The sequence below is a fragment of the Anoplophora glabripennis genome, unplaced genomic scaffold (assembly GCF_000390285.2).
Source record: "Anoplophora glabripennis isolate ALB-LARVAE unplaced genomic scaffold, Agla_2.0 scaffold1284, whole genome shotgun sequence".
Taxonomy (NCBI): Eukaryota; Metazoa; Arthropoda; class Insecta; order Coleoptera; family Cerambycidae; genus Anoplophora; species Anoplophora glabripennis.
Genome location: NW_019417363.1, coordinates 14,468 through 40,166, shown reverse-complemented (window position 1 = coordinate 40,166; position 25,699 = coordinate 14,468). Strand labels below are relative to the sequence as shown.

The 25,699-nt window shown below is 31.3% G+C and overlaps 1 protein-coding gene across 2 annotated transcripts in view; it reads left to right on the top strand.

Annotated features, from left to right (window-relative positions):
* Positions 1 to 21,748, top strand: part of LOC108915393 (serine/threonine-protein kinase N) — a 67,049-nt gene extending 45,301 nt beyond the window's left edge. For both annotated transcript variants that reach the window (XM_018721412.2, XM_018721411.1), the window contains exons 12-13: positions 8,257 to 8,397; positions 21,398 to 21,748. In XM_018721412.2, the coding sequence (XP_018576928.1) occupies positions 8,257 to 8,397; positions 21,398 to 21,541 (285 nt within the window). In that variant the 3' untranslated portion in view covers positions 21,542 to 21,748. The remainder of the gene's footprint in view (positions 1 to 8,256; positions 8,398 to 21,397) is intronic.
* The last annotated feature ends 3,951 nt before the right edge of the window (positions 21,749 to 25,699 follow it).

Genomic DNA, 25,699 nt, shown 5'->3' with positions numbered 1-25,699 from the left:
AAAAATGGCAATATAGGAACAGATGAATACGATCTTCATATTTTAAAAAAAGATTAAGCTAAAATCGCCAAGCAGAACGCCATTACATCGTGTTCAAATACAACGCTTGTAGTTACAATGGACAAACAAAGTGTTCTGCTCTGTCCGAAATTGCTGGTTTCGAAACAGTACTACAAACAGAAATTACAGTTTCACAATTTCACCTTTTACATAAACAATAATAAAGACGTGCATTGTTATGTTTGGCATGAGTATGATACAGGAGTAACTTCTAACGAGTTTACTACTTGCATCTTAGATTTCCTAGAAATAGTAGGAAGTCAGTACTCCAAAATAATGCTTATATCAGATGGATGTACCTACCAGAATAAAAATAAGGTTCTCGTTAGCGCATTGTCAGACTATACAATTAAGTATCCCGAGAGAGATTCAGCAAATTATATTGGAAAAAGGACACACCATGATGGAGGTTGACAGCGTCCACTCAACTCTAGAACGGCTTTTTAATCCCCCCATATTTACACCTGCGGACTATGTAAGCATAATCCATGAAGCACGTCCCAAACAACCATACATTGTTAATCAAATTGATTTCGGCTTTTTCAAAAATTTCGAAAAACTTAACTCTAACTACTCTTCAATTAGACCCGGTAAAAAATCCGGAGATGCCATACTCACGGAAATTAGAGCGTTACAATACAAAACCGGAAACGTGCACTATAAACTGCGACATAGTGAAGAATGGTCCATTCTGAATCAAAGAAGAGTCAGGAAAAGTGCCCAATCGGTAAAGCCACTTTACAGATCTGCCTTAAAAATTCGAAAGTCTTCAATGTTTAAAAGAATATATGCATAAAGATAACCATCTGTTCTACAACTTAAAGATAAAATAATTTTTTTTAGTTTTATGAATATTATGCTTTTAAAAATGTGTAGATATTTACGCCTAATAGAAAAAAGTTTTTTATATTACCATGTTTTATTTAAAGTACAATTATTGAAAAATCCGCTATGTGATTATAAGTAAACGGCCGAAATCGGCTATGTGCAATTACTCAGAGAAAAATAGAAATTATTAACCATAATTATTGCAAAATATGTAAATTCTAGAAACCATTATGCAACTATCAATAAATTGGTTCTTGCTATACCATTTTTTAAGCTTTTTATTGCAATTATCAACCATAACAGATTTTCGCGATTCCTGTAAAATTTATAAAACTACACATAGCGTAATTTGGAGGCGCCACGACGAAATGTTTAATTCAAAAAGTCGTAAATAAACTACTACGTAAAAATTATACAATTAACCACCCTGTAAACAATCCTCCCCCCATTTTTATGACTGGAAACTAATATGTTATTGTACATAATATTTAGCATCTATAGTGATAAATTCAGCTTGCCGAAACAAAAAATCGCGTTCAACTCTATATTTCCTGGACTAATTTAGACTAGACGGTATCTTTTTTGGTTTGGGTGAATCGTATATCGAAGGAGATTTTTGGCTTTTTGGCTTTCAAATATCACTAGAAATGAAAATTTTTCTATGCGCATAAAAAAAAACGTGGGCTTAACTTTTGGCAGTACAATATGTTAAAAAAATTCGAAAAATGTCATATGTTTCTTCCTATTTAATTATGTATCTTTTCAAGAGTTGATTTTAGGCGAAAATGGAAGAGGAAAAAATGTTTGTAATTAATTTTTTTACAAAACATGCCTAGTTACAAATCGAATGAATCATGATTATTATGGTAAAAATCGAAAAAATCGCAAAAATGGGGTTAAAAACAATACTTTTTAGGGAATTTTTTTGGGGTATTTAAATTGGGTATAGGACCTTTATACTTGGCTTAAGAAAATTTCTTGTTATGTAGAATCATAACACCAAATTTCATCAAAATCGGTTCGATAGATTTTGCATAATAATTTTGCTATCCAGATTTTGAAAAAAAATTTGCAAATTTTAAAAATTTTGCACAGCAAAATCCAAGGCCCTTAGATACTTGAAAATTTAATCACATATAGAAGGGTTCTCAAGCTTTCAAACTTTTTTAAAAAAATTCGAATCCGTCAATTAGGAGAGCTCTGGCGCTTGTTTAAACATTGGTCGAATTTTCGTACTTATAAACAATTACAATAACTTTGTGAATATTCAATCAAATCAAATTTTTTAAAGCAGGTTTTAAAAGTTCTTGGGAAGACGCTTCTTTTAAAAAAAACAGATTGGTCAATTAGTTACGTAGTTATAGCCGATCAAAATTAACCGTCATTTACATCAAATGTACTGGGACATCCGGGCTAATTTTTCGAAAAATACCTTTGGTATTCCGAGTTCTTACCAGGTCTAAGATTACAATACTTTTCTCCAACCTGGCAACCCACTTTAAAACGTGTTTAAAATTATTAATGCAAGCGAGAAATTCAAGAAAATCGTACGGGTGGTGGTGGGGGAAGCAGAGAGCGCGGCCGCTTCGGTCTGCTCGAAATTGAATCGGCGAGTTCAAAATCGCGATGCGCTTTTGACGATTTTATTTTAAATTTTAGCGTATTTTCAAATGCATATCGTTAATAATTATTGGTCTTTCAAAAGTCCGATAATTATTTTCTATCACGCGCGCTCGCTATGGGACCTACAGTGTAGGGGGTTAGCACGGAAAGTGCTAGATTGTACAACGCTGCTATAGGTCCCATAACGACCCGCACTTGTGATAGAAAATAGTATGTGCAACTCGTTCGGAAAAGTTGCCATAGCGCCACTTGGGCGCTTTCCGCACTCGCTTCGCTCGTGCGTCAACTGCGTCCACGTGGCGCTATTGGCAACTTTTCCCCACTCGTTACACAATGTACTATATCTTTAAACTTCCTTTACTTATCAACTTTATTTTTCTATTGTATCAAAGGTAAGTGCATAAACTTATACAGGGTGTCTCATAATTAGCTGCCAACCCTGATTCTATGATCAAAACTAAGTAAAAAAGTTCATATGAACATGGGTCCGGAAATGCTTCCTAAGGGCACAGGGACCCATTGAAGAGGGAGGAATGGAAATCATTTTTTGCAATATCTCTCAATCGCGTTGTGATAAATGAATGAAATTTGGTATACACAGCTAAATTTTGATGAGCAATTTGATGGACTAATCCATTTATTTCCACAAGGTCCATTGGGGTGGGTACGGGGGGGCCCTTGGTACTTTGCGTGTGTAACTTTTTCATCTTTGACTTTTTAACAAATTGGACAGCAAATTCCGTTTTCCCGAACTGTTTTACGTTAAAAAGGTACTCTTGTTTCAAATCGTTATCTTTAACGGTTTCTGAGAAAATCGCTCTTGAATTAATCCCACTTTGGTCAATTTCATAGTAATTTAAACAAAATTATCAAGGTATTCTTATGTCAAAGTATTGTCAACCCGATTGCCAATTTAATAGTTCTAAGCGAAAAAAATGGAAGAGTTTACGGGACAAGAGTTAGTTGATATGATATTTATTTATGGCTTTTGCGATGGTAATGCTGCAGCGGCAGAACGCGAGTACGGGAGAAGGTTTCCAAACCGAAGGCTGCCATCAAGGAGGACATTCCCTACGGTATTCCGCAACTTAGCTGCAACCGCCACTTTTCGAAAGGCACCGGGTCAAGGACGTCCCAGGATTAATAGGGAAGCGGAGGTCCTTGACGCTATTGAACAAGATCCTACGACTAGCATACGGAACATTTCAAGGCAAATAAATGTTCCTCGGCCAACGGTACTACATATCTTAAAGATTTCCTTAACAGAATTGATTAGATGTGCTACTAACATTTCAGGTTGGAAGAATATTAAAGCGACAAGGTCTACATGCCTATCACTATCGACGTGTACATGGCTTGATACCAGAAGATTTTGCGCCACGTATGCAATTTTGTCGCTGGATTTTGTCGCTGGACAACGAGCAAGCTTCCAAAATTTTGTGGTGTGACGAAGCTACTTTTACCCGAAATGGAAAATTAAATTTTCATAATTCTCATTATTGGGAAGAAGAGAACCCACATGTTGTTCGGAGAACAAACTTCCAGCAACGGTTTTCCATAAATTTATGGGCGGGAATAATTCACGACACTCTGATTGGACCTATTGAAATTCCACAACGTCTCAATTCAAATCTTTATTTAAACTTACTTCAAGAAAATCTTCCCCAAATTCTCGATGATCTGCCTCTAAATTTACGACGTAACATGTTTTTTCAACACGATGGAGCCCCGGCACATAGTGGTCGCAATGTTCTAAATTTCCTAAACGAAAATTTCGCTGGACGGTGGATAGGGAGGCACGGACCGGTAGCTTGGCCGCCGCGTTCTCCCGACCTAACCCCGCTGGACTTCTTTTTCTGGGGATATCTAAATCAAAAAGTTTACGCCACCGAAGTCGATACCCGTGAGGAATTGCTGCAGCGTATCAATGATGCAGCCAATGAAATTCGTCAAAACCGTTTTAGCATCTTAATAGCTTCGAGAAGTGTTACACGTAGGGCAAGACTTTGTATCAGAGAAGGTGGAGGGTTTTTTGAACAGTTTTTAAAATAGCTTGTTGTCTGTTATCAAAATTAAGTTTCCATCTTATGATCCCTTCGAAAAGTGACGGTTGCAGCTAAATTGCGGAATACAGTGAGGAATGTCCTCCTTGATGTCAGCCTTCTGTTTGGAAACCTTCTGCCGTACTCGCGTTCTGCCGCGCAGCATTACCATCGCAAAAGCCATAAACAAATCATCATATCATAATTGTTCTACATCAATAATGTGTATTACTGATTACGTATTAAATTATTATTATTATTTTTTGTTTAAATTACTATGAAATTGACCAAAGTGGGATTAATTCAAGAGCGATTTTCTCAGAAACCGTTAAAGATAACGATTTGAAACAAGAGTACCTTTTTAACGTAAAACAGTTCGGGAAAACGGAATTTGCTGTCCAATTTGTTAAAAAGTCAAAGATGAAAAAGTTACACACGCAAAGTACCAAGGGCCCCCCCGTACCCACTCCAATGGACCTTGTGGAAATAAATGGATTAGTCCATCAAATTGCTCATCAAAATTTAGCTGTGTATACCAAATTTCATTCATTTATCACAACGCGATACCTTAATCACAGAAAAAAATATTAAAAAAATAACCTTTCATTTCAATATATTACTTCGTATTCGAAAAATACGACCTTGAAAAAATAGATACACTTACATACCGTTAGGAAAAGAATCTCTACAACTTGTATATATAGTGTTATTTTTTTAAAACCTGACATAGACCAACTTTTTTATTTGAAGTAATAGACTAGTACTTCTATATGCAAAGTTGTAGGAAATAACTTGATTAAGAAAAATTTACAAATAATTTTTCCGGTGTTAAACAAATTTGATTTGATTGAATATTCACAGTTATTCTAATTGTTTATAAGTACAAAAATTCGACTAATGTTTAAACAAGCGCCAGAGCTCTCCTAATTGACGGATTCAAATTTTTCAAAAAAAGTTTGAATGCTTGCGAACCCTTCTATATGCGATTAAATTTTCAAATATCTAAGGGCCTTGGTTTTTGCTGTGCAAAATTTTTAAAATGTGCAAATTTTTTTCAAAATCTGGATTGCAAAATTATTATGCAAAATCTAGCGAACCGATTTTGATGAAATTTAGTGTGATATTTCTACATAACATGTTTTCTTGAGCTAAGTATAAAGGTCCTATACCCAACTTAAATATACCCCAAAGAAAAATCCCTAAAAAGTATTATTTTTTAACCCCATTTTTGCGATTTTTTCGATTTTTACCATAATCATGATTCATTCGATTTGTACCTAGTCATATTTTGTAAAAAATTTAATTACAAACATTTTTTTCCTCTTCCATTTTTGCCTAAAATGAACTTCTGAAAAGATATATAATTAAATAGGAAGAAAAATATGACATTTTTCGAATTTTTTTAACATATTGTGCCGCTAAAAGTTAAGCCCACGTTTTTTTTATGCGCATAGAAAAATTTTCATTTTTAGTGATATTTGAAAGCCAAAAAGCCAAAAGTCTCCGGGGATATACGATTCACCCAAATATGGCTTTTTGAAACAGATACCGTCTCGACTAATTAGAGTAAGTAACTTATAAGAAGCTGCAGAATTGACATAAGTATCAATGTTATTAAAAAATGTGTTTCTTCCATAACATTATGTTGTTATATTTATGTAGTTATTTATTTTGTTCTGGTTAGTTATATTTATTTTCTGTTATCTTAATTAATTGATGTTTTACTAAACATTAAAATAAATGAAAAACTTGCCAAATTATATCACACGGGTTGCTGAACTCTGCATAGGTAAAGTAAAGTAATAATATAATAATATGTCATTTTAAAGTGCATGAAGAATTTATGATGAATTCGTATTTGCTTCAAAGGAAATTCATTGATAATGTACATCTAATAGAATTTTCGCTTTACTTCCACTATTCCACTCGTTGCATGCCGAGTACAAAAGTGCTAGTAATCCAAAAATGATATATACAAGGTGTTATGTAATCTCTCGGAAACGTATAGAGCAGAGGTCGGCAACTGGCGGGCCGCGGTCCAGATCCGGACCCCCAAAGTAAGTGTAACTTACTTAAATAAATAATTTAAAAAATATTTTTTTACGTTTGAGTGTCACACTTCATTTTTCTAGTATTTTACAATTGTGTGCGACTGATTTGAGTTCTTAATGGTTAGTAAGCAAATTAAAATAAAAAATTAGTAAGAAATATGATTTTTTTCTGGACCTCGTTAAAAATTTTCAAAAGCATCCGGACCCCACCTAATATTACTTGCCGACCCCTGGTATAGAGAATGTGAAAATAACAGTAAAACTTCCTATAATTATTTTTTCCTAATATTCCTCTTAATAGACGTATCGGGCGCCCAAAGGGATAACTTTTAGTTCTAACTTTGAAACCGCCTTGTAAATTTTGACAAAATTTAGGTGTAATGTATTACAGATAATTGATGATTCAATGTTAAAACCGGTTTATTTTTTGTTGCAAGGTGCAAAAGCAGACGAGTCCCAATACATATATTTTTTTTTTAATTTTAACAGATATACTATCAAACTGAAAATATTTTTAGATACCATGAGACTTCCTTAATAAAATATAATCTTCATTTGTTTCTATAAAATAAATGGTTTCCGAGATAAATCGTTTTTTTAATACGGGCAGCTACAATTAAAATTTATTTTTTTGCAAATTGTTTGAAGTATTTAGTTCATTTAACTTTACCAAGACCAAGTTCAAAAACTTTTAAAAGAGCGAATAGCTATAACTATAGCTTAAGACGAACAAGTTTAAAATAAAAAATAATCATTTACTTAAAAAAAAAATAAAAAAGGAAAACTAAGTGTTCAAAGTCAACGCCCATGCACTTTTTAATTCTACAAGTTGGATTATTATCAATCTGTTAGTTCTGTGTTATTCTCAGCAAAAGTTCTTTTCTAGACTCCAATGTCCATGAGTAGTCCCATAAAATATGAGGTGCATAATCGTGCATCTTTTGAACATCCTAGTAGTATTTTAATTTGGTTTTCTTAAACTATTATAAATTAAAGATTTTAGAACTAAAATTAAGTAAACTAAATACATTAAATAATTTATAAAAAATTAAACTAGTTATTGCTTATCTTGTATTAATTGTTTTTACTTTTGTTTCAAAAACCAATTTATCCTGGGACCCTTTTCATTTTATCGAAATAAATGGACTGTTTATTTAAGAAAAATTCTTGGAATATCTAAAAATAATATTTTTAGTTCGACAATATAACATACATTAAATTATCAAAAAAATATTTATTCATGGACACTTATCTGTAAATACAGTACACCATAATTTTATCTAAATTACAAGGAGATTTAAAGTTAAATCCAAACACTGCAAGCAGTCTCTAGGTACCCCTTTGGAGCCTAATATCTCTGTTAGGAGGAGCATTAGGAAAAAATTGTAGTGAGTAATACTGTTGGACACCCTGTATATTTAATTTAAACTGAAAACAGGAACGGCTGTATCGAATTATGTGATTACTCTTGTGCAGTATACTCATTAATAATAAAAATATGTAGTAGATAGATGCAAAGAATTTGAAACTGTTTTAGCTTTATTTTTGTGGTCACTCTTAACAACAGCGAGACTTATAATATATTGTAGTAGTAGAGTTTGGTACTATTCACACAGATTTATTCAAATATTAACATATTACCTTAAATTTAGCTGCTTCGTAAGAGTCCTGACAGAAGATTAGGTTCTAGTGAAAGAGATGCAGATGATGTAAAGAAGCAAGCATTTTTTAGACATATCCATTGGGATGAATTGCTACATCGAAGGATACCACCACCATTTGTTCCTACTATTGTAAGTTTTGAATTTTATCAATAGCGCGGAATTTTTTTTTAAATAAAAGTACTTGCCTACCAGCTTTTCTATGACTTTGATAAAACAGAAACTGATAATACATTTAAAAAATGCCTTTACTAGTAAAAACACTTTGTAAAAGGAAATATTCGAGAAAGGGTATTTCTTCAAGGAAAGGACTCCGCACACACCTTGTGGTAATTGGTCTTTCTGTGAAATTTCCTGAAAAATGGATTCTTTGGTTCCTTTTTTATTACTGGTCAAAAATCTTCATGGCCACGAAACTCTAAATATCCATCTGGAGGCGGTAGGGCCCACAATAGAGTCAAAAACAGTGAAAAATTGATTCACTCTAATATAGTTAACATATAATGTAGCAAATATAACTTTTTTAACACATAATTAATTTATCTTATTTAACAATAATTAGAAATCTGTGAAATTCTCTCACAAATAATGAATAACGACAATTACCGCTGACTTAAAATAACCCATATGCGTATGAGGAGGTTGTCAAGTCCGATTTTGCACATCATTTTACCTTGAAAAGGTCAGTGTAAATCTGTATGTTTATCTGATTTAGTTGATGAATTATACTAACAAATTATGGGATTAAAAATGTTAATTTGATAAATAAAATATTAACGATTTTTATTTATGCTCGGTATAAAGTCAATATTAGATATTCATCAACAGACTTGCTAAATAGTGTTTATGACGCAGGTGATCCGACTTCCACAAGTAAATCCTAATGATCCTCAACTGATTCAAGGTTAAGAAAACTACATAAATCTCTCATTGACATTATGCATAAACAAAAATCCTTAATATTTTTTATCAAAATAACATTTTTAATCCCATATACACCAGGAAAATTAGCGAAAATAAAAGAGAAACTCGAAAAAATTCCTATCCGCGATATTATTGTAAAATTGTCTAAAGGAACATAATACAAGACATCTCTCATCTCGTGAGTCAAACAATTTTATTAGCTAACTTTTCTATTTAAACAAATAAGTGGAGAAGACAGTTTTTTCACTTTGCTGGGAAAACCATCAATTTTAGCAAAAAGTAGTCACAGACAGCTTGTAGAGAATAAAATTATCTACAAAATGAGACTTGTTAAATTAAAATCAGTTAATAAACAAAAAAGTTATTGCAAAAAAAAACAAGAAAAGTGCCCATTTTTTAGTTTGTTTATAACTATCGCATTTATTGTTAAAATTTTATAAAACCTATGACAAGTTGAGGGTTTTGTCATACTTTAAAAGTGTGCCAAAAGTTGGCGCTGTAGGTGCAATAGTTTTTGCACAATTCAATTTGTTTATAACGGAGGCTTAAAAATTTATAAACTTTAAGCCTCTGTACAGGCGTTAATTTTCAACCAAACATGATTCTGAAAGCATCATTGTAATCTTAAATACGTAATTAAATGACCTATTAAAAAATATCACCGTTTTTTTGACATTAACATTCTCAAATTGTGCATTAAAAAACCGTGCGTTTTTCGCTTATAAACAATTTGAATAAAATTGTTGCTATTTATGCTACCTCACCGAAAATAGCTTCAATGGATAGCTGGCAAAAAAAATACAACTTTTAAAAAGTACCCTCTATGACCAACAGGAGCCAAGATAAGAATTTTTTTTTTTTTAATCAGCGCAATTGTTTATAAACATTAGGACTTGAATTTTTCGCAAAATAAAGTTACGACGTAAACTACGATTTCCCGTGAATTGCATTGAAAAATGTGGAAAATTAACGACTCACGAGCCCTTTAAAGAGAAGGTACTTGCTAAGTAAACTGTCCGGCGTGGTGATGGAGAAAGTTTGTCCAATCGAGTCGCGCGCGCGAGAAGAGTGAAATCTAAAGTTCATATTGATGCGCGTTGTAAACTTTGCAATATCTTGACTTCTATTCAACATAGAAACTTCTTTTTTTTTTAAATTGGGGTAGCCCGACGAAAAAATAACAATCGGCATATTTGCGAATTTGTAGAATAGCCCTGAACCCCAGAAAAATAATTTTATAATAATTTTTTTTTTAATTTACAAAAATGTCACAAAAATTATTGTTAAACGAAATATTAATTCAAATTTCAATTTCGGAATTATTAAATAAATATATGAAACTATCATTCATTTAAAACGTTTTTTTAAGTCAAAGAAAACTTATTTTTTCAATATTTTGTTAGTTATTTAATTACAATTTAAATGTAAAATTAAAGTAAAAATTCATAAATTATTTTCAAATTATTATTTCTCATAAAAATAGAAAAAATTTTAAATTTTAAATTGTATTATATTGCATTATTTATATCTATTATTGAAAATGGTTGTGATTAATATTTTTTGAATTAATTTTGATTATGTTTATAAAATTAGTAATAAATATAATAAAAAAAACTTTATATATTAAAATTTCAGGAAGTTAAAATTGTAATTTTATCGACCGCGTTATTTTTAATATTTTTTAATTTTGAGAATTTTGCAATAAATTCAAATGCTTTTTATTCTTTTTTAAATCTTTTAACAATAAATAATAATTTGAAAATAATTTGTGAATTTTTACTTTAATTTTACATTTAAATCGTAATTAAATAGCTAACAAAATATTGAAAAAATTAGTTTACTTTGGCTTAATATGTAAAAAAATAACTTTTTAAATGAACGATAGCTTCATTTATTTATTTAATAATAGTAAAATAATTCAGAAATTGAAATTTTAATTAATTTTTCGTTTAACAATAATTTTTGTGACATTTTTCAGGGCTATTCTACAAATTCGTAAATATGCCCATTGTTATTTTTTCGTCGAGCTACCCCAGTTTAAAAAAAAAAAAAGAAGTTTCTATAATGAATAGAAGCCGAGATATTGCAAAATTTTACAACGCGCATCAATTTGAACTTTGGATTTCACTTTTGTATCGATTTGTAATCGCTTGGACGAGCTTCCACCACCACCAGGCCGGACATTTTACTTAGCAAGTACCTTCTCTTTAAAGGACTCGTGAGTCGTTAATTTTCCACATTTTTCAATGCAATTCATGGGAAATCGTAGTTTACGTCGTAAACTTTATTTTGCGAAAAATTCAAGTCTTAATGATTATAAACAATTGCGCTACGATTTAAAAAAAAATCTTATCTTGGCTCTTGTTGGTGGTAGAGGGTGCTTAAAAAAAAAATTTATTTTTTTGCCAGCTATCCATTGAATCTATTTTCGGTGAGATAGCATAAATAGCAACAATTTTATTCAACTGGTTTATAAGCGAAAAACGCACGGTTTTTTAATGCACAATTTGAGAATGTTAATGTCAAAAAAACGGTGTTTAGGCATTCTTAAAAGGGTAATATTGGTTGCCTGCAATTAAAGGAAAATAAATACATACCTATCTCCATACCGATATCAGTAAATAGGTAAAAAAGGCAGTCTCGAAGCAGACACGCGATGCCTAGTTTTGCCTAGTATTGAAATAATTTGAATTATTGTTGCTGATTGTTATTAAGAAATCATCCCATCTCCCTCCCCCATCCTATTGAGTTCTCCAGTGATGGACCAGAACCCCGATTTGCCCAAAGGTGAGTCCATTAATATTTTTTTTTGTTGTTAATCCATTTAATTTTTATACAGTCCGCTATTCGCCGAAACATTGGTTCCTTCGAGCCGAGATTGCTTTGTTAAGTAATTATTGTTAAAAAAGTACCTAGCTTAACAGGTAGATCGTAAACCTAGTTTACGATTTACATTTGTTTAGTGCCCAGTTAATTGTAGGAGACCAATTTGCCTCATTTTATTGCCATTTTTTCTCGAATTTTGATACCGAATATATATTATGCCTTTTTTTGTATAAATTATAACCGGTCATTGTGACTTTGATATTTATATACGTTTCTTATCTGCATTGAAGGATTGCCTTAGGTAATATAGTAGTTTACCAGTATTTCCAATAGTGTTGCATTATATTGCCTCGTAAAGAAAACTTTTAATTCGTTAAAAATAAAAAGTAACCGTTCGTATTTGCTTGTCGTTTCGTTTTTTGCATCGATGTGTAGAATTTGAGGTTTTTGTATTTATTTTGTGTATATACCTTTTCCAATAGATATTCCCATTAAATAATAAGCATATTATTTTTGAAATTAAGTCATTTATTAGTTAGATTAATTAAATATACCGTGAATTCAAGAGAGCCTATTACAATAATAATATTACCTACCTACATGGAGTTTATTATACATTTTTGTTGCTTCATATTTTTTACAAGTGCAAATAAAATACCAAAATGTCTAAATCAACCGAGGAATTGAAGCTAGATCGCTTACGTTCGAAACGGGAAAGGCTTTTCAGACGGGTCCAGTTGTGTCATGATGCTGGAGAAGCTGTTAAGGCAGATCCAGAAAATGCACAAAAATTAGAAAATTTTAAAATCCGCTATAATACATTTTCCGAAACCATTTCCGAATATAGAAATTTAATCGATGATATAATTGTTGTGAAACAACAAATAAAACCAGATGAAAATCCATCGTACAGTATCCTTGAAGCCGTTGAAGATTTAACCGATCGTATTGAAATTATTGAATACATGGCATCTTTATTTATTAAAACTCCGATTGTACCACCGAACGCAAATAATAGTAACCAAAATAGTCATTCTCGGATTCATATGCCTAACATTGAACTTGTAAAATTTGATGGATCTGATATAATGTTGTGGCCGTTATTTTACAAAAATTTTAAGCAACTAATTCATTCTAGAACCGATTTTTCTAACGCAGAAAAATTACAGTACCTGTTAGGTAGCATCTCTGGTAAAGCATTAAAAATTTGTAGTAACGTTGAAACGATTCCAAACAATTACCCTATTATATGGAATACTTTAGAAAAAACATATCAAGATAAAAAACTCTTGTCGAGTGTGTATTTAGATAGAATAATAAATTGTCGTAATATATCGAATCATAACCCCAGTAGCTTACAAACATTTTTAGAAAAATTTGATCCAAATGTTAACGCCTTAAAAAACTTAAAACTTCCAGATTTAGCTGACTTCATGTTAGCGTTGTCAAAATTGTCTCAGGAGACCATAAATTCTTTTGAATTAATTCGTAGCCAAAAGTCAGAAATACCGACATATAAAGATTTAATAGATTTTATTCGTCAGCAAAGCAAAATAATTTCCAAAAATGAAAAGCTTCGTTTTAGTCATCCAAATCAGGGTAGTAGTGGTAATAATAATTTCCGAAATAGTAAAACGTTTTTTGTTAATAACCCAACTCAGTCTTATATGAAAAATTGTATTGCATGCAATAGAGGAGTACATTTGCTAAAAGAGTGCAATGTGTTTAAAAATGACTCGGTGGAAGAGCGATTCCAAAAAATTAAAGCTAATCATTTATGTATCAATTGTTTCTCAGCTAAACATGTAGTTTCAAATTGCCAATCCAAATTTCATTGTACAATTTGTAAAAAGAAGCACCACACTTTATTACACCGGTCTCATGTTCCAATTAATAGAAATAGTTCATCTAGTATTCCAACTGCACAGGCCAGTACTAGTTCGGATTCTTTACAAGATCCACCCCATTCACCTCCTAATGTCTTGGTATCTCAAAGTTCAAAAACGGTTTTGTTAAGTACCGCCATTGTCAAAGTATTTGACAGATGGAATAAGGAACAAAATATTCGAGTAATTATAGATAATGGATCCATGTCCAATTTTTTGACCGTTGATTGTTGCAAGAAATTAGGCTTGACTTATACCAAATTAAACTCCCATGCTGTTGCTATAACCATAACTGTTTATTCCAACTTAAACCAAAATATTAAATATTCAATTGAAACCTTAGTAATTGATAAAATTAGTGGGAAACTGCCCTATTATACCGTAAATATTGATTCGTTTACGCATTTAAAATATTTGCCCTTGGCCGATCCTACTTTCAATATCCCTAGCAATATTGATGGACTTCTCGGAGCTTCGGTGTTTGCCAACATATTAGGTACCTACCCACAAGGTGACTGGAAATCAAAATAGTCCAACCGCTGTTCAAACTGCACTAGGTTATGTAGTCTTAGGTTCTGTTGAAAGTAGTAACGCTACTGAATACAACCAATCGTTTTGTGGTCTGTCAACTTTAGATTCATTAGTAGAAAAAATGTTTGATATCGAAAATTATGCCCCACCAATTTCCAAACCTGAAGATAGTATTTGTGAACACATATTTCTGGAATCAGTTAGTCGTGATAGCAAAGGCAGATTTACTGTTTCATTGCCCTTTAAGGAAAGTCCATGTAGCCTAGGAGACTCTTATTCCTTAGCCGAAAAAAGATTATTCGCTTTAGAAAAACAATTTGAAAAGTTCCCTGACCGAAAAGAAATGTATAGGTCTATATTTAGAGATTACCTGGATCAAAATCATATGTCACTAGTACCAAAAGAAAATATTGATCAATCGACTTCATATTTTATCCCCCATCATTGTGTTTATAATCCTGAAAGTATTTCTACCCCCTGTCGTGTAGTATTTGATGCAAGTATGAAGACCTCTTCTGGATTGTCGTTAAATGATATACTGTATACCGGCCCAAAATTACAAAATAACATGTTTACCATTTTATTAAATTTTCGTTTGCACCCTGTAGCTATAAATGCTGATATTAAACAATGTTATAGACAAATCAATGTGACAGAATCTCATAGACCTTACCAGAGAATATTATGGAGATTCGATATAAACGACCCTATTTCTATTTATGAATTGAACACTGTTACGTTTGGCGTTCGTTCAAGTCCTTATTTGAGTTTAAGAACAGTAAAGTTTTTAGCGGAATCTAATGCAAACCTATTTCCAAAAGGTGTTGAATGTATAGAACGAGACATGTATATGGACGACGTTATATCTAGTGTTCCAGATGTTGATACAGCATATAAGATTCATCTTGAATTAATTAACATATTTGAATCCGGTGGATTCCAATTACTAAAATGGGTTTCAAATTCCCAAAAATTATTGTCTAAAATCCCCAATCATTTAAAATCACCCAAAATTATAGAATTTGATAAAACCAATCTAAAAATCCTTGGACTACAATGGAGCCCCTATTTTGATGTTTTTATGTTCAAGTTGAATTTACAAATTTCTGATAGTACTAAACGAAATTTATTATCATGTGTAGCTCGGATCTTTGACCCTTTAGGATTTCTATCGCCTCTCACCTTTTTTATAAAATTGCTAATAAAAAAATTATGGGATCTGAATTTTGATTGGGACCAGGAAGCTCCTTTAGAAATAAGTAAAATTTGGACCAAATTTCAAAATGAACTACATTTATTAAACGAACTGAGAATACCGCGTCATATTTTTGTATTTGAGAACACTACAGTCAGTTTAGTTGGATTTTGCGATGCCAGTATGAATGGGTACGCAGCAGCAGTTTACGCGCGTACTTTAGATGATCAGGGAAATATAAATGTAAATTCGCTTTGTTCTCAATCGAAAATTTGTCCCAATTCTAAAATATCACTTCCACGACTAGAATTGTGTGCAGCTACATTATTAGCTCAACTTTTAGCTCATGTTCGAGATACATATAGTATTCGTAAACCATTAAATGAAATATTCGCCTTCTCTGATTCCATGATAACCCTCTATTGGATTCACTCCACTACCCGAAAGTGGAAACCCTTTGTAGCCAACCGAGTATCCAAAATTAGAAATTTAGTGGTATCATCTTGTTGGTTTTATGTTCCTACTCAAGAAAATATTTCCGATTGCGCTTCCAGAGGTCTCACACCCCTAAATTTAGTAAATCATCTTAGTTGGTTAAGCGGTCCTATTTGGTTAAAACTACTCCCTTCGAAATGGCCTGTTAAACCTTTAAATATCGATCAAGATGAAATATTAACCGATGAATGTGTTATACTATCAGCCTTAAAACCTGATATTTCTCCGTTATATCATTTAATAGAATATTTTTCCTCATGGACAAAACTCCTACAATCTACTATTTTTGTTTTAAAATTTGCAAAAATGTTACCACTCGCGCAATCAACGAAATTCCACTTTGAAAAAGCCGAATTAGTTTTAATTCAAGCCGTCCAGCAGCGTCATTTCCACTGCTACTATAAAAATATATTAGAAAATAAGCCACTGCCACCGTACTTGCGTAAACTCAATCCCTTCATTTGTGAAGGAATAATTAGAGTAGGAGGCAGATTAGCCAACAGCACCCTTAGTTTCGATAAAAGGTTTCCAATTTTATTACCTAAATCCGACCATTTTGTTACCTTACTTGTAGATTACAACCACAAATTGTTTGCACATACAGGAGCGTATTTATTGCATTCACTATTAAGACAAAATTACTGGATTTTATCTGCTAGGAGTTTAATTCGCCAACGCATCTGGAAATGCAATTATTGTTTTTGTATAGCTCCTAAGCCAACCTACCCATTAATGTCAAACTTGCCTTTTGAAAGAGTCAGTCAAGCCAAGGCCTTTTTCTCCACCGGGGTGGACTATACGGGTGCATTTACGATAATTTTAAGTTGTCGTAGAGGTGCTAAGACCCAAAAAGCATATGTTTGCTTATTTATTTGCCTTAGAACCAAAGCATTACACTTGGAGCTCGCCTCTGACCTTTCCATAGATTCGTTTCTGTTGGCATTTAAACGATTCATATCTAGGCGTGGTTTCTGTGCTACTTTATTCTTCGACAATGCCACCAACCTAGTGGGTTCTAAAAGAAAATTTGATGAAATTTATACCTTAACTAATTCCCGCGAATTTAAAAATGCCATGCAGCATGAATTTATAAGTAACAAAATAGAGTGGAAATTCAACCCCCCTTCCGCACCTCATTTTGGAGGCATTTGGGAGGCGAATATAAAAAGTGTAAAAGCTCATTTAAAAAGAGTGATAAATACACAAATTCTCACGTACGAGGAGTTCAATACTGTACTCGTACAAATCGAGGCTCTCATGAATTCTCGACCTTTATGTATCCTTAGTAGTGATCCAAATGATCCATCGGCGCTCACCCCAGCGCACTTTCTTTATGGAACTCCCTTAAATTCATTTCCTTCAGAAGACCTCTCTCTAAAACCTCTTGGTCATTTGGACAGATATAAACTCTTAGATGCAATGGTACAACACTATTGGAAAAGATGGCACGTAGAGTATTTACATACCCTACAGATGCGTTTAAAATGGAATACTGATTCCAATCCGGTCAAAGTAGATACCGTAGTAGTTATGATGCAGGATAATATTCCTCCTCTAAATTGGCCCTTAGCTGTTATTAAAAAATTGCATCCAGGTAACGATAGTATTGTACGCGTTGCCACAGTAAAAACAAAAAATGGCACGTACATTCGGCCTACTGTCAAATTATGTCCATTACCCACTCAATAATTTTAATAAATTACCTAGTATTAGCTTACATTTAGTATAATTTTGTTAATTTTAGTTTATGTAATTTTCCATTAAATTTACAATTTAATCCGCCCCGCCCCAGGATGTTTAGGCATTCTTAAAAGGGTAATATTGGTTGCCTGCAATTAAAGGAAAATAAATACATACCTATCTCCATACCGATATCAGTAAATAGGTAAAAAAGTCAGTCTCGAATTGAAGCAGACACGCGATGCCTAGTTTTGCCTAGTATTGAAATAATTTGAATTATTGTTGCTGATTGTTATTAAGAAATCATCCCATCTCCCTCCCCTATCCTATTGAGTTCTCCAGTGATGGACCAGAACCCCGATTTGCCCAAAGGTGAGTCCATTAATATTTTTTTGTTGTTGTTAATTCATTTAATTTTTATACAGTCCGCTATTCGCCGAAACAAACGGTGATATTTTTTAATAGGTCGCTTAATTATATCTTTAAGATTATAGTGACGCTTTCATAATCATGTTTGGTTGAAAATTAACGCCTGTACAGAGGCTTAAAGTTCATAACTTTTGGAGCCTCTGTTATAAACAAATTGAATTGTGCAAAAACTATTGCACCTACAGCGCCCACTTTTGGCACATTTTTAAAGTATGACAAAACCCTCAACTTGTCATTGGTTTTATAAAATTTTAATAATAAATGCGATAGTTATAAAGAAATTTAAAAATGGGCACTTTTCTTGTATTTTTGCAATAACTTTTTTGTTTATTAACCGATTTTAATTTAACAGTCTCATTTTATAGATAATTTTACTCCCTACAAGCTGTCTGTGAGTCACTTTTCGCTAAAATTGATGGTTTTCCCTGCAAAGTGAAAAAACTGTTTTCCTCACTTATTTGTTTAAATAGAAAAGTCAGCTAATAAAATGTTTTGACTCACGAGATGAGAGATGTCTCATGTTATGTTCCTTTAGAGACAATTTTACAATAATCTCGCAGATAGGACTTTTTTCGAGTAATTTTATATTTAAATAATAACGACTGTATCTTGAGTACACACTTCGGTGATTTAAAGAAAAGCCAAAGAAATTTGTATGTTAAAGTGTGTATAAAATTTTTATTAAAATCTTAGCTGAGCGCTTTCGACTACATAGTCATCATCGAAGCTATTCCTAAAATATCAACAAGAGGTTGAAATGACATTATATAAAGCAAATTTTTACTTACGTTAAATTTTAGATACCAAAAAATATTTAGGAAACGTTCAAATCTTAATAAGTTTGACATAACAATATACAACATTAAATATAACATCAATTACTGGTAAATAACAAGAGAAAGAAACAGAAATTAACTAACAATGTCGAACACGTGAAGTGAAATAAAGTGAGGTTAAATGTTAAATGAAATTGAAAATTTACAATCTACAATTCTAAGGATTACCAACTAAGAGAAAACAAAAATTTTTAAAGTTAAACTACCAATATACTAATAACAAACTATCAGTTGTAAATTAATGAGATTCCCAAAGATACTTGAATAAAGGTTTAAAATTACAATTTAAATTGACTTGAGTATTAACACAGTCATTAGGGTTCCTTTTAATTTCTCTTAGAATTTCTGTCTTCCAATAAATTAATTTTATGAAAATCAAAATTATTATGAATATTATGAAGAATTTTGCTATTGTTTGATGTCAAATTTAAATTTCAATAAGGAAGTGCAGATATTGCAACAATTATGTATTAATAATGATTTTTCTCCTGATATTGTACAGAGAACTATTAATAGAATTTTGTTTCAGAAAAATATAAATTTAGCTTTTCGTTTACAAAATGTTAACATTGATAATAATTACAATTTTAGATCTTTATCTTATTTAGGTAGTATTTAGGATAATATTTCAAAAATTTTAACTAAAAGTATTCCTAATCTCAAAATTTCCTTTAAAGTAAATAAGTCAATTTGTTCAAAACTTTCTAAAGTTAAAGATTCACAGGATAAATTGTCAAATAACGGTATATATTTGTTATCTTGTAATGATTGTCCCCTCACCTATGTTGGTAGAACCATTAGATCATTAAATATTCGTATTAATGAACATTTAAAAAGACCTGAAAAGTCAGCTTTTGGGCATCATATTAATTTTAATAACCATTCATTTTCACCTTTAAACAATAGCAAAATCTTCATAATCATAATAATTTTGATTTTTATAAAATTAATTTATTGGAAGACTTAGAAATTCTAAGAGAAATTTAAAGGAACCCTAATAACTGTGTTAATACTCAAGTCAATTTAAATTGTAATTTTAAACCTTTATTCAAGTAACTTTGGGAATCTCATTAATTTACAACTGATAGTTTGTTATTAGTATATTGGTAGTTTAACTTTAAAAATTTTTGTTTTCTCTTAGTTGGTAATCCTTAGAATTGTAGATTGTAAATTTTCAATTTCATTTAACATTTAACCTCACTTTATTTCACTTCACGTGTTCGACATTGTTAGTTAATTTCTGTTTCTTTCTCTTGTTATTTACCAGTAATTGATGTTATATTTAATGTTGTATATTGTTATGTCAAACTTATTAAGATTTGAACGTTTCCTAAATATTTTTTGGTATCTAAAATTTAACGTAAGTAAAAATTTGCTTTATATAATGTCATTTCAACCTCTTGTTGATATTTTAGGAATAGCTCCAATGATGACTATATCGTCGAAAGCGCTCAGCTAAGATTTTAATAAAAATTTTATACACACTTTAACATACAAATTTCTTTGGCTTTTCTTTAATTTTATAATTGCTTAACTAATAATAATATTTTAGTAAAATTCGTCAACTAAATCAGGTAAACCTACAGATTTCACAAGTAAAATAATATTCATACTGAAACAATAATATAGGTTCAAATTAAATATAGAATATAAATAAAATACAAATAAAAAATATGTATATAAATGTAAGAAGTACTTAATATAAAACCCTATAAATAAAAAATGGCATGTATTAAAAAAAATGTATGGTATTTTGTGTGTTTATTGAAAATACACCCAAAGAAACTGTCCTTTTTAAGGCAAAATGATGTGCAAAATTCGACTTGACAACCTCTTGGTGGCACAACAGGTTACTCTAATGTCATCGGTAATTGTCGTTATTCTTTATTTGTGAGAGCATTTCACAGCTTTTTATTAAATATATGGTAAATCATTGTTAAACAAACTGCATTATATGTTAAAAAAATTATATTTGAGAGTGAATCAATTTTTCATTATTTTTTACCCTTTTGTGGGCCCTACCGCCTCCAGATGGGCATTTAGAGCTTCGTTGTCATAAAGACTTTTGATCAGTGATAAAAGAGGGACAAGAAATCAATTTTCCAGGAAATTTTATAGAAAGACCAACTTCCATAAGGTGTGTGCGGGGTCCTTTAATAGCCACTATCTCAGAAATAAAAATTTTTCAGTAAACTATCACAATTATTTGCTAATCTATCTGCTTTTAAAGTTTGATCATTAAAAATCATCCCATATATTACTATTATTGAAGTATTTTATTTTTCCTACTTCAGTTTGATAATTTTTTTTAATTGGTAATTTTTTTTTAGCATTCTATGGAAGATGTAAGCAATTTTGATGAAGAATTCACATCAGAAAAGCCACAACTCACACCTCCGAAAGAACCAAGACAACTTACTAGCCAAGATCAAAATCTATTTAGAGATTTTACATATATAGCTGACTGGTGCTGACAATAATACTAAAATGTATTATATTTGATATTCATAGTTTTGAAAAAATATTATAATGCAATGAAGAACCATTATCTGAAATCTTGATCAATAACTGCCACAACCGTGGCATTGTGTATAAAGAACTAACGCTTTTAGATGCAAATCCTATAGATATCCATCATTTAGATTAATAATAAGAATTTCAATAAAAACGTTTTATACAAAGTTGTTCATTTTGATCCTTAGATTTTAGTAGAGAAATTCACGACATGAACATAATGAAATGTGGTATAGTGAATAATTACTAGATTCAGAAACTGGAAGTGAAAAATTGACTTATTGTTAATTATAAATTTTATATACATTCAACATTTTTTTTTACACCAAACCTTTTTTTAACGGGAGTACAAATTAATTCAGTCCGTTTTTCTGTTGCCTTTGTGTTTACGCCCACGAAGATCCAAACTTTCAAATACCCCGTACAAGCCCCCATACACTGATGGGCCGCCATAACTCAGTTTGTAAGCTCGCTCGACTGTGAAGCCGGAGATCCGTGGTTCAAATCTCGGGCCGGTTGTATTTTTTTTTTTTTTTTTGAGAAAATGTGTTATCAAACTTTTACATAGAGGGTGTTTAAAAAGGGGGTGTTAAATAATGTTATATTTACCAACCAGTGAAGAGAGCACCTGTGGGCCAAAGGCCCAAGAGAATGGAGAAATCTTTCTAGTAAATATATTACCCTCTGTTCAACGGGTGCCCTATCAGTTTCACATTCGCACGGGTAGGGCCTGTGAGGAACAAAACTGATAAGTACGCTGGTGACAGTTGTTTTTTTTCTTGGGATAATTTCATAATACAAGAAATAAAATTGTTTATGAAACTATTTCTTTGTACTTCAGGCAAAATTGGAAGTTATAATTTTAATATATTTTTTATATATATTTTATAAAAAATTCGGGAAAGAACCTTAATGAAGAAAAAACGACCGTTTTTTGGAAGTAGGTATTTATTAAAAAATGGTCAAATTGACTTAAAAAATTCATGGCATAGAAAGAAAAAAAATGTATGCACAAACTACAGGCTCTCAGACTTTCATCTTGAAATTTTCAAAACATTCCCCACAGCAAGCCATTATGTGCTCCATGCTAGAGATGTCAAATATGATTACTTTTGAGTAATCATGAGTACCGATTACTTTCAGTATAAGTAATCAGTACCATTGTATAAGTAAATATAGTAATATAATCCCCATGTAAATTTTGTTAACCAGTAAAATGATACGAAAGATAGTGTGGACATCTATCGGCTGTCTCCTTATTAATATTTCTGAAATTTGTGCTAAAGAACTAACTGTAGGTCTAGGCGGTCTCTACTATACTGTTATTATACAAGGGGTATAGTAATTCGTTTGTAGATGGCTCTAGGTAAGACTGGAATAAAAAAAATCGCCACTACACAATGCATAAAAAACTGGTGTTGAATCGGTGTTCTGTTTACTGTATACATAGGTATTTAAAATAAATTAATAATGGCAGGAAATATATGTCAATATTATAAATGTGGGAAATTTAAAGCAAAATTTCCCAATGTAATATTACATCGATTTCCATCGGAAAAATATGGTGGTGAAGAACGAATTAAAAAATGGATAAGAAAATTGTGGCGAGTAAATAAATATACATATACAGGGTGTCCTAATATCATTATACCATAGGTAGGAATACTTTGAAAGTTAAATATTTTATTTAAAAGTTTAATACAAAATTTTCAACTTCAAAGATTCTTAAAAATTTTTACAAATTTCATTATCAAAATTGAGCAGTTTAATAAAAAATTTTAAACTTAAATAATTTTTTAAATTAATCACAATTTCATAGAAGTTTGCATTTTAATTTATGAATTATTTTCACCGATAAGGATAGAGGAAAGGTAAAAATTAGAGTTTACACCTTGAATAACTTAGAATAAATCGGAGAACATTTTCGTGGTCCATGATCGGGGTCCTATTTCTTACGACTCGGACATTGTGATTACTAATTATCAATAAAAAGCCAATGTGTCGGTGAAAATGATTTTTCGTGGGTTTGTAAAAAGCTACCAGAGTAACGTCGGTATGTCAAAAATATTATCAAGAATGTATATACTTATATCTAATAATTTTATACCTACTAATTTCAAGTTTTCGTCATTTCAAAAAAAAAGTTGTACTAGAAATTGACGTAGGTAAGTCTTGGCATTGTCTAGTATCTAGTATATAAAGACTTGACTCATTTTATCGCTGTAAGTTTTCTTTTAATGTTCTTAAATGAATGCATGATGATGTCTCTATCTAAATTAGTTCTGGAAATATGAGGTATATGCGAAAAAATTAAAAAATGTAATTTTGACAAATTTATTTATATTTATATTTATTGAAATAAAAAATATTAGGTCTACCAAAAAATTTTGTAATTGACCATTCCAGATGGTTGGGGAATTAATGTATCATTCTATAAAAGGGTCGCATGTGTCGTCGCCGGGGGGTATATTCGCTCCGTTTAAAATACGCATCTCGATGGGCATCATAACATCATATTGTATACACTATACACGGTGGCAGATCTACTACACCAGGAAAATTAGCGAAAATAAAAGAGAAACTCGAAAAAAGTCTTATCCGCGAGATTATTGTAAAATTGTCTAAAGGAACATAATACAAGACATCTCTCGTCTCGTGAATCACTTTCTTTAGCTAACTTTTTTATTTAAACAAATAAGTGAGGAAAACAGTTTTTTCACTTTGCAGGGAAAAGCATCAATAACTATCGGATTTGTTGTTAAAATTTTATAAAACCTATGACAATTTGAGGGTTTTGTCATACTATAAAAGTGTGCCAAAAGTGGGCGCTGTAGGTGCAATAGTTTTCGCACAATTCTATTTGTTTATAGCGGAGGCTCCAAAAGTTATGAACTTTAAGCCTCTGTACAGGCGTTAATTTTCAATCAAACTTGATTCTGAAAGCGTCATTGTAATCTTAAAGACGCAATTAAGCGACCTATTAAAAAATATCACCGTTTTTTTGACATTAACATTCTCAAATTGTGTATTAAAAACCGTGCGTTTTTCGCTTATAGACAATTTGAATACCATTATTGCTATTTATGCTATCTCACCGAAAATAGATGCAATGGATAGCTGAAAAAAAAATACAGTTTTAAAATAAAAAAAGTACCCTCTACGACCAACAGAAGCCAAGATAAGAATTTTTTTTAAATCGTAGCGCAATTTATAAATATTAAAACTTGAATTTTTCGCAAAATAAAGTTTACGACGTAAACTACGATTTTCCGTGAATTGCATTGAAAAATGTGGAAAATTAACGACTCACGAGCCCTTTAAAGAGAAGTTACTCGCTAAGTAAACTGTCCGGCGGCCGGCGGCGTAGTGGTGGGGGAAGCTCGTACAAGCGGTCGCGCGGGCGAGAAAAGTTAAATGCAAAGTTCAAATAAGTGCGCGCTGTAAATTTTGCAAAATCTCGGCTTTTATTCATCGTAGAAACTTATTTTTTTTTAAACTGGGGTAGCTCGACGAAAAAATAACAATGGGCATATTTACGAATTCGTAGAATAGCCTTGAACCCCAGAAAAAATGCACCTTTATACTTCAATTTTTTTAATTTACAAAAGTGTCAAAAATTATTGTTAAACGAAATATTAATTAAAATTTCAATTTCGGAATTATTTTACTATTATTAAATAAATAAATGAAACTATCGCTCATTTGAAAAGTTTAATTTTTTTTACATATTAAGGCAAAGTAAATTTGTTTTTTCAATATTTTGTTTGCTATTTAATTACGATTTAAATGTAAAATTAAAAATTCACTAATTATTTTCAAATTATTATTTCTCACAAAAATAGAAAAAATTTTAAATTTTAAATTGTTGATTAGTGAAAAGATTTTTAGTACTTGTTTATTTATTACACATACATACAGGATGTCTCAGAATGCTTGGTCCAAAATTTGTGGCGATTGTACAGGATAATTCACATAACATCCGAACCCTCTTATCTTTTTTACTTTTCTATTTAGGACAAAATGATAAAAAACAAAGTTTTAGTAAATATTCTTGTGATATCAAGGAACTACATGGAAAAACAGTTGGATATTGCGTTTCAGAGAGATATAAAACAAAA